The sequence below is a fragment of the Dreissena polymorpha genome, chromosome 8 (assembly GCF_020536995.1).
Source record: "Dreissena polymorpha isolate Duluth1 chromosome 8, UMN_Dpol_1.0, whole genome shotgun sequence".
NCBI lineage: Eukaryota > Metazoa > Mollusca > Bivalvia > Myida > Dreissenidae > Dreissena > Dreissena polymorpha.
The window spans coordinates 43441293-43451846 of NC_068362.1; the positions used below are offsets into that span (position 1 = coordinate 43441293).

At 36.8% G+C, this 10554-nt stretch overlaps 1 protein-coding gene across 1 annotated transcript; it reads right to left on the reverse strand.

Annotated features, from left to right (window-relative positions):
• Positions 1 to 741: 741 nt before the first annotated feature.
• On the reverse strand, positions 742 to 9549 carry LOC127841688 (uncharacterized). The gene is made up of 4 exons (XM_052370750.1): positions 9047 to 9549; positions 5763 to 6748; positions 1058 to 1422; positions 742 to 854 (listed from the first exon to the last, which is right to left on the reverse strand). The coding sequence occupies exons 1-3, from the start codon at positions 9367 to 9369 to the stop codon at positions 1067 to 1069; spliced, it is 1665 nt and encodes a 554-aa protein (XP_052226710.1). The 5' UTR covers positions 9370 to 9549; the 3' UTR covers positions 742 to 854; positions 1058 to 1066.
• Between the last annotated feature and the right edge of the window lie 1005 nt (positions 9550 to 10554).

Below are 10554 nucleotides of genomic sequence, written 5' to 3' on the forward strand. Positions count from 1 at the left end.
GAATCATGTTAAATGAGGTTTTTTTTCTTTTTCTTTGAAATGTTTACACATACTAGAAAAACTTGGCAAGCAATTCGGATATCAGTCTGTATACAACAAAAAGTGACGAGTTTTAATGTACAAAAGCAATAATTTAAATACTGAATGTTTGTTTTCAACATCAGTTTCTGGTCGAATAAAAGGTTGTTAGTAAAATAATTGAGATCTGCTCTATTGAAGTAAACCAACGAAAATCACAATCACACAGGTAAGGTTTCTTTTTTTTAGGGAATATTTTTGTGCATGTCAGTGCTACTTATATTCCTACACAGAGGTCACACTTCATTGCAACAAAATGTGTAAACAATTCAATTTTTTAACCATAATATGTGCCTTTTAACGAATTGCTGCAGTCAACTTCAAGGAAAACAAGACTATTGCCAAGCAATATATGTCCATTACCGGCTCCACCATTTTCAGAATTTATTTATTTTTGTTGCCATAGCAACCAGAATTTTTTACCTAGGAACTAAATGAAATGACATTCATAATGTTCATATTGCCATCTATCCATGTTTCAAGTTTCGTGAAAATATATGAAGAACTTTTAAAGTTATCGCAGGATCCAGAAAAGTGTGACGGACTGACAGACAGACACACAGAGTGCAAACCATAAGTCCCCTCCGGTGAAACTGGTAGGGGACAATAAACTATTACAATTTGCTGAAAGTGTGTGTCTTTCCACATTAGGCTATGTAATAGACCTTCTGAAAGTAAAATAGTCAATTTCCCCTCTTAACCGGAATCCTCTCTTAACCGGAATGTCCAGGCAGTGTCTGGTTTTGAGGGGTTCCACTGTACATTAAAAGAGAATACTGAAACAAATGTTATAAGAATAAAACATACCATGTATATGTTCTTATATGCAGAGAAAACTTAACATGGTATAAGCCAATAACAATATTTGTATGCAAATGATTTGTATCAGCAACTACACACACACATAAAATGCTACACTGTTCTAATACTCAACAAAACATTGAAATATGAATCACTAATTACAATAAACAATACATACATGTACACACTATTGTACTCTGAACACCAGGATGTTGTTGCCCCCCCACTGTCCCACAATGATGGTTGATGTGGTGCTGCTGTAGCACACTGACTCTGGGTACCACACTCCATCCCTCTCCCTTGTAGACAGAGTGGCCAGCTTTCTCCTTCCCTCATAGTCCACCTGTACTATAGTGTGGGACCTCCATCCACAGACCAGCACATGGCCTGCAGGGGTCACATGTAGACCATATGGGCGCTCTAGTGCTGGGTCTGTGAATGTAGCCAGGACTGTCCCATCTCTGGCCAGGGTGAGGAGCTTGTGATGGAAGGGGCTGGAAATGTACAGCTTCTCCCCGGTTGGACTGACAGCACACTTCCATACTGCAAAACAGAGTAACATCAAGATATTAAATCTGTCAATGTTAAATAATATTAACGGTATTAAACAGACTTCAGTGATATTGTATTAAATATATGTTGTCATAAATAGGCATTACCACATCTTAAATACAAATCCAATAACAAGAGTTCCGGGTCGGAGACATATGCCCCCCCCCCCCAAAAGGGCTTTGAACTCGTGACCCAAATTTCAAAAGGGGTCATCTACTGTCCAAGGCCAATGCACATGTAAAGTATCAAGCAGGGTTCATACAGATTTTCTCCAATGAAATTCAAGAACTTTTTAAGCACTTTTCAAGGGAAAAAATCCAAATTCAAGCACTTTTCTAGTCCGACCTACTGGAAACTGTATATTATTCTGTGGCCAATACTGACAATATTTTTGCTAAATTGGTCTCTTCTTGCCTAACATTCTATGTGAATTTCATCAGTCTGCACTACCCTGCTACAGTAACAACTGTTTAATCAAAAGTAAGACATTTCATTATGATATAGTAATTGACCAAGGCATTACACCAAAAAAAAACTGTTATTTGTATTGAATATCATTATGTATTCTAAATGTTCATAACAGATATTCTAGTGGTATAATATAGCTGCTACAAAATGTTAAAGACAATTATGCATCTGATACAAATTAATTCTGAAGTAAAAATAGAAAACTATATATATATATATATATACAAATGTACAGAATCTCGCAACGGCAACATAAAATGCCATGTATTAATTGAGGCTTGTAAAAATTATACTTATTAAGTAATTTTCTACAGTAGGTACACATGTACATGTAAAATCTGTTTTAGATGCAATAGTGTACTGTATATGTTCAGAGTGAGAGTCTGCACTCATGTAAACAGATTGCAGTTTCTTCACAGTATCATCTAATTTATTTGACAATCAGTCAATACTGTCGATCTCTATACCTGTTCTGCGTTCTTTAAAAGATGCTTTGACTTCAGAATCTGCATTGTTAACAACCCAAGGGTACTTCAAAAGCCACCCTTTCTGAAAAATGCACTTATTCGCTGGCATATTACAACTTGTCAGCACCGTAATGGCATAATGCATACAACAAAAACGGAAGTAAACCAATTGGCGGAAGATTAGTAGTAGTTGCCTCCCTTACGTTCTACAACCCGTACCAACCCGGACCGATCCAGTACCTGCCCGTATGAACAGATAGGAACTGTCATAAATCGTGAAAAAAAACTACGACTTCCGACTCACAGAAATTAAATATTTTTATCCGTTTTCAAGCACTTTTCCAGTCAAATTCAAGCACTTTCTAAGCCTTTTTCAAGGCTATGGTTGAAAATAAGCACTTTTAAGCACTCCAGATCGTTTTTAAGCACTTTTCAAGATTAACCTTGATTTTCAAGCACTTTTCAAGGTCTGTGCAAACCCTGTCAAGCCAATCGGTCGATTTGTTGGTGAGTTATTGATCGGAAATGATTTTCACACTTATTGAGACAGTGACCTTTGACCTAGTGACCCTAATTTCTATAGGAGTCATCTACAGTCAAAGGCCTATGCACATGTGACTATCAAGCCAATCGGTCAATTCTTTGAATAGTTATTGATCAGAAACAATTTCAACACTTATTGAAACAGTGACCTTGACCTTTGACCTAGTGACCCTTATTTCTATAGGGGTCATCTCCTGTCCATGTCCAATGCACATGTGAAGTACACAGCCAATCAATCAATTTGTTGATGAGTAATGGATCACAAATGATTTCCACACTTATTGTGACAGTGACCTTGACCTTTGTCCTAGTGACTCCAATTTCAATAAGGGTCATCTGCTGTTCACAACCGATCTACATGTGAAGTTTCAAGCCAATCGGTCAATCCATTGATGAGTTATTGATCAGAGACGAACTGGTCTACCGACAAAACGACAGACAAACCAACATCAAGCAAAACAATATACCCCTCTTCTTCGAAGGGGGGCATAATAATAAATATTTGAGTGTGACATAAAGGTTCTGTATCAAAACAAGTTTGACATATTGAAATTTGACTGGTTAATTGGAAATGAAGTGTTCAATGTACAATGGCACACATAGGCGCAATTACACATTTCAATCAGCATGTACATACGAATATAACTACAGCAATAAAAGATTTCCTTCACATGTAGAAGAGTTATGTAACCACAAGAAAAAATAAATAAACAAGAAAATGTAAATAATACAAGTGCCGTGTAACGACTGTTGTTGTGTTTGTAAAGGGTTTATAACATAACAAGAGATTGCCAGGCAATATGGTCCCCTACCAACTGAAACTCTACCATTGTCAGTATTTTTTTATTCATTTTTTATTTTATATATGTGTTGCCATAGAAACCATAATTCTTGATGTAGAAACAAAATGAAATGGCGTGCATAATCTCCATATTGCCATCTATCCATGTTTCACGTTTCATGTAAAAATATGAATCGCTTTTAAAGTTATCGCAGGATCCAGAAAGTGTGATGGACTGACAGACAGACTGACAAACAGACGGAGCGCAAACCATAAGTCCCCTCCAGTTTCACCTGTAGGGGACAAAAATAATATTTCAAACAACCAATTTTCAAACTTTTCCATAGATTTTCCCTAAACAGCTTACAAAAGGAAGTTGTTCAAAATAAATAATGTCATTAATAAACATACATGATATCACTCCTAAAAATCCAACTACAACAATTTAATGAGAACCTTTTTTCGGCGTAGCTGTTTAACGTCACTTTTGACCTTACCTGACCTGACCGCGGCTAGACACAAATGAATACACTTCATTTATTCCATTGGCTGATTTCAGCATACAACCAAAACATTGGAAACATGTCCGTGTCTTTGTAACACTGTTTTACTGCGTGTTCAGCATGAAACAATTGTATCTCTAATGAAAAGGCTTGATAGATAGAACAGTTTTAGTTTTACACTCAACTCTTGGCATCAATATGATTTGTGCGTGCACCTTTTATTTTCAGAGGATTGTCAGCGCCATAGCGTTTGTTTTTAAAGGCTGCGTTCTCATATTTAGTTATTACTACCGTATTGCATTATGTGATCACGTATATTTTAGATCATATAAATATTGTTGTTCCATATCCTGATATGTGTTTTGACCAAAATATGTTAAATTGTTTTCAAAACAGCGAAAATAATAGGTAAAATTATAAAGCTTTAAACAAACCGTCGTTCCAGCAGTGAAATCGTGACCTCACTTTAGCGCATTGCATTCCATTTGCAAGGTATAAAGTTCAGTTCGCGGTCAGTACAAGACTCATTATATAAACTCTATCACGTTGACCCGGTGAACATGACCGGAAATATCTTCATTGCAGATATTCGGCGATATAATTATGGTATGTCAATAAAGGATTGTTTTTCAATAATTCCATGATAGGTACTAGTTTTGATTAATTTGATAAGAATTATTCCACCTCCGCAACCAATTTACTAAGCATGAGCGCGATGATTCACGATACTATTAACAATTGAATCAAATAACCGAAAAACCACAACATGTCTGTTCGAAGAACGCACGTATTAATATTTCAAATATGTACAGTTGATTCGTGTTTGGCCATATACTCGTATATCTTCATTTAATTTCTATTCTTCTTGTATTTTTTTGTTCTATATCTATAGATATATTGTCAACAATATCTAATAATGCAAAGTAAGCCACGACATCTGGCGAAAGGTTATTGATTTGCATGTGATGCTGCTAAGAACTTTGTAGAAAAAGGAATTTGCTGTCTCGTTGATATTACTCTTTATCTTTCATCAACCACAACCACAATCAACGCCGTATATCTTATTTTAAAGATATTTCTTTTTATACAATGTTATTATTTTTTTTTAATTAATAAAACATATTGTACATGTGCAGTAATCTGACAACCACAAAATTGAAGACAGGTCAGAAAGGGTCTCTCTTCAATGAAATTAATTCAATTTACAGACATGTCATGTAGTGCTGGAACGGAATTTTGAAGGTCTTTGCAAGCAGTTTGGATCCAGACGAGACACCACAGAACGTGGCGTCTCATCGGGATCCAAACTGTTTACTATTCTGATAGTATTCTTTGAAAAAAATCAAAGAAAATGCTAATTTTAGAAATTCAGCAGACAACATTTTTGCAGATGACAAATTTCCCAGCATGCATAGGGTTAAATTACTCCATTACTCATGTTTATGTAACAATAATTCTGAAACTCTTTCTGGCTACGGTAGCAATCAAAGGGCACATATACATTCAAGATCAATTTCTTTGTAATACAAAAGCCTAATGAGATCAGAATGAATCCACCATGATTCTTACCTGTATCAGCACCTGATACATCCTCATAGAGTCTGCAGACCAGTTTGCCACTCAGTGAGTACTTGTACAATGCAGTATCAGAGCAGATGAACAGGTCTCCCTGGTGATGGGCAATACCTTTACATCTATGTTGTAACTGAAGTTTTCTGCCTAGGACAAGTTGGCTTTGTGCGACTGTGATAAACTGGGCCTCATGTGTGTTACCCCATTTATCCACAGCCACTGCAACCTCACTGGGTGTGATCTGGCACATTTCCCGTGGTTCAGCAGTAACACTACAGTGACTCACCACCTGGTACTGCTGGTTCAGCAGCTTGACTGTCTTATTACTCCAGTCTGCAACCAGGACCTGCCCATCAGGAAGAACACATATGCCTGTGTTAACACATGAATCTGAATCACTTGCTATCCTCACATTGTGCTCATAATGCCCCTGGACATTAAACACCTTGCCTGATTTGCCTAGAAGAGCTGATGCCTGCTGTATTATGTGCTTACATTTTATGCTGGCTATAAGGCAGAGCTCTTTATTATCTCTAATTTTCTGAACAAATTCATGGAATAGTGACAAGTCATTGTGAAGACCAGTGCATTTATCAATAGAACTTTTAATTGACCCTTTTATGCTTATAACTTCATCTTTCATCTCGTTAAGTACCTTCACAGTAATATTATCAAATTCGTTCAAGATAGAAAGAACACTCCAACACATTTCTTCTTTTAAATATGGCTCATTTTTGCCCGATGTACTCACAAAACTATTACCACATTCATCTATGGTAGTATTTATATCAACAAGCATTTGTTTTTTTACGAATGCTTTATGTTCCTTGTATGCTCCCTGCAATGACTGAACACTGAGCTCCTGACTGATCTGCAGGCTTTTGATTTCCCCCAGGAAAGTTTCCAGCTCCACTAACAGTCCCAGTATGTCTGTGGGCTGCGTGTTGATCATCTCCGAAATCAGAGTAACTTTACTGCACTGGCTGAAATGAACAAGCAATACATGTACATACCAAGGAATAGTCAATGCTATCATGTAATGCTTCAAACAAGTATATACTGTCAAATAAAAACAAATAATGAAAATAAATGAAAGCTATGATATAAGGCTTAATATGGGGGCATATAGCCTTTTTTTTCTGTCCTTCCATCTGCATGACTTTTCAGGGGCGTAGATAATGGGGAGGCAAGGCATATGTTGGCTGGTCGGCGTTATATAAATAAAACGTAAAACCCCCTCAAAATCGCCGCCCCAAAACCAGTATTTTGGTAATCACGCGCCGTCAGTGCAGAAGCCATGTGTAGCCTCTCCGTCTGCTCCAAGGTTGTCAATAGTGATGTGTCAATATCCCTTGTTAGGTGTCATAAACCAGGGGCCCTGGTAAATGTCATTGCGTTAATTGTTTTATTGTTCTTTTCCGTGATTGCACTGTTGGTGTTTTGATTAAGAACAGGCTATTCTTTTAATTTTAATTGATTGCTTTAATTCAAAGGTAACTGCCACTTAAAACAATTTTGAAAAACTATACGCGTGAAAAACATAAATTTGATTGAAAATATTTTTGTTTTCTAAGTATAACAGTTATTATTTGATTAGAAATCATTGAAACAATAATTTATCATATATGTAATTGTTTAATGTTCAAAATGAGTATTCCTTATCAGCCTCGAAATTTTGCTTTTCCTAAGCGTACATTCTGGAAGAAAAAGCCAGAAGAGCGTTCATTCCAATCTAGTTGGTTTGATTCGTTCAAATGGCTCCACTACGATGAGGTATGTATATTAGATTTAAATTATAATTTGCGACTGTTCTTACCTTTTATGAACCTAACGTCGATCTAAATACAAACGAAATTTAGAAAAAAAACATACAAATAATACTTGTATTGTTGCTTAAAAATGTTTTTTATTATTATCATTAATTTTTAACACAAAATTTATTACATTAAAAATCTTATTCTTTTCAGAGCCAGGATCTTGCGTTCTGCCATCTCTGCATGGCTGCCAAGACGACGGGCAAGATCCGCAACACAAATGTGGATGGCAGCTTCATCAGTTACGGCTTCTCCAACTGGTAACAGGGTCCCGTGAAGTGCTGGAAGCACGACGGCAGCGAGTGCCACAAGGAGGCGATCGAGCGACTGGTGACGCTTCCCGCCACTACGCGTGACGCGCGTGACATGAGAGAGACACTGTCAGCGAGGCACGCTAAGGAGAAGGCTGACAACCGGAAGCAGCTGCTGCAAATCCTACGCAGCATACGGTTCCATGCCCGCCAGGGCATCGCGCAATGAGGGCATGACAAAGATGAGGGAAACTTCATGCAGCTGCTACAACACCATGGTTGTGTGTTGTGCATGGAATGTTAATGTAATTACTTCTCATATCACTTGTTGAACTCCGTCATTAAAATACATAAACATTTACTTTCTTTTGTTTTAACTAGCACATATTTTTGGAAAGAAAAAAAACTGTTGAGATTTCTTGGTCGTCGTCGGCGGCATTGTACAAACTAATTTCAGGACAAACTGAGAGTGTGACAATAATCGAGCATTTATATCAACATGAAAGTTCCCTCAAAACGCACCATATTAATTGTAATTGTAAAAATGTTCGGAACTACGGGAGAGGACAACGGCCTCTCAAACGAACCCCTTTATGTTCCCAGTACAGAAACTTAAGTGTCTTCCCAATGTTTGGTGGTTATCTACGCTTCTGCTTTTCTGTCGTATAAAACTCAACATGTATTCCTGCAACTTTATGAGTACAGTAACCAGGCATGTGAGCTTGCGCACCTCTACATTTTGGTTCTGTTTTTTTCAACATAATTGTAGTAATGTCCAAGATATCATTGAGACTTATCTTTTGAACAATTTTCATGAAGATTGGACAATAAATGTGGCCTCTTAGAGTGTAAACAAGGCAAATGTTGACGCCAACGGACAATGAACAAAAAGCGATCACAAAATCTCCCATTGAGCACATTGTGCTCATCTGAGCTAAAACAAAAGATAGCAAAATCAATATTATTCCCATACATCAATGTCCATGTGCAGCATGAGGAAATAACACCTGCATGTGGTACAAAAGTGTCCAAGCATCATGAATAAATGAGTAAAATTAATGCAACATTGTAGCAAATGTTCTCAAGCAACAATTTGAAATAATTCAAATTTATTTCATATGTCGTTTCCAGAAATTAGAATGAAAGTGTAGTTTTATAATAACATAGTTTTTCATACTAACGGTCCATGAAACATGCCAAAGCATTTCTGAAATACCTGTGATTCAGGAAGGCGCACTTTGTACAGCACAGCTGACTGTGGTCATCACATAACATTTCAATTTGTTCGTCTTTGTGTGTTTCACACTTTAATAGAAATTCCTCCACCTGTTTCGAAACTGGCCATTCTTTCATGTCATTCCTTCCATAAGCTGAATGTTTTTTAAACCACTTATCATGTAACTGAATACATTTTCCACAATAAAGTTTCAAACATGTTTTGCAGTAAAAATCTGCATTAGCTTGCTCTTTGCATGACAAACAAATAAAATCCTTAATTTCATCAGAGCCTATGGCAAGTGACATTGAAATATCCGCCATTTTGAGTATTTACTTAAACCAAACAAAACATAACAACTTAAATTCAGGTAAATTCTAATTTTGCAGTAACTCCATGAATACAAATAAATCATCAAGAAAAGACACAATTTAAAGGTTTGTGCATTTCAAAAGTCAAGCAATCACGGAATCTGTACAGAACAACAAATGACATTCACTGTCTTGTCTGATAGCAGTAAACAGCATAACAATGTAAACTGTAATGGGCCTATTGGGTCACATGGGTATTGGATATATTATATTTCAAATTGTGGCAAAGAATATACATGATTGAAATTAGATAATGTAAAACAGATTGTTAAGCAAGGCCAAATGCAGTGAATTTAAATGCGTATTGATATATGAACTGAAATTTATGTACAAAGTAAAAAGCATGTTGTAAGTAATGGACATCAAAATGCCTATTTATCCCAAATAAAAGTTAACTTTATTGAAACAAAGAACTGTTTGCAAGGTTTAGTAATTAAAATTCAACTTGCTATCTTTACTATAAAAACATCATGCCATTTTCAAAACAAGAGCACCGCCTTGCGGGTGCAGACCGCTCTTCTTTTTAAAGGTGAAGGGATTCTCAATTTAAATCACAAAGGAGGGAGAGGTGGAGTGAAGAGGGGTGTATAGTGTGGGGGTGTGGACATTTATTACATTGTCTTCCAAAAATGCAAAAAAAAAGGCAAAAAAAATATTCAGGGGGGTGGGTGGGGAGGGGGATTCTTGAGTGCGATGGTTGGACGGTATTTCAAAAATAAAATAATAAAAATAAATATGTGTGTTTTTTAACTGTTTCAAAAAAAATAATTTGGGGGTGGAGGGGTGGGGTGGGGTGGGGGGGGGGGTATAATAGTGTGAGGGTGTGGTGGTCATTTGTGAGATGATCTTAAAAAAAAAAAATTAGGGGGGGGATGGGGGGGAGGGAATTCTTGGGTGCGATGGTTGGACGGTATTTCAAAAATAAATTAATAAAAATAAATATTTGTGTTTTTTAACCGTTTCAAAAAAAATATTTGGGGGGGGGGGGGTGGGGGTGGGGTGGTATAGTGTGAGGGTGTGGGGTGTGGTGGTCATTTGTGAGATGATCTTAAAAAAAAAAAATCGTGGGGGGGTGGAAGGAAACGGGGGATGGTTTGGGTGGAGTCTATTTTGGTATGTCAGGTAAGAGTAGTTTTG

Bases quoted from the DNA above. Each gene is read 5' to 3' on its own strand.
- LOC127841688 (XM_052370750.1), bottom strand. From the start codon at position 9,369: ATGGCGGATATTTCAATGTCACTTGCCATAGGCTCTGATGAAATTAAG. The intron at 6,749-9,046 runs GTATTTCAGAAA...TGTTCATTTCAG, and splicing joins TGCGCCTTCCTGAATCACAG to CCAGTGCAGTAAAGTTACTC. The intron at 1,423-5,762 runs GTAAGAATCATG...TCTGTTTTGCAG, and splicing joins TGTATCAGGTGCTGATACAG to TATGGAAGTGTGCTGTCAGT.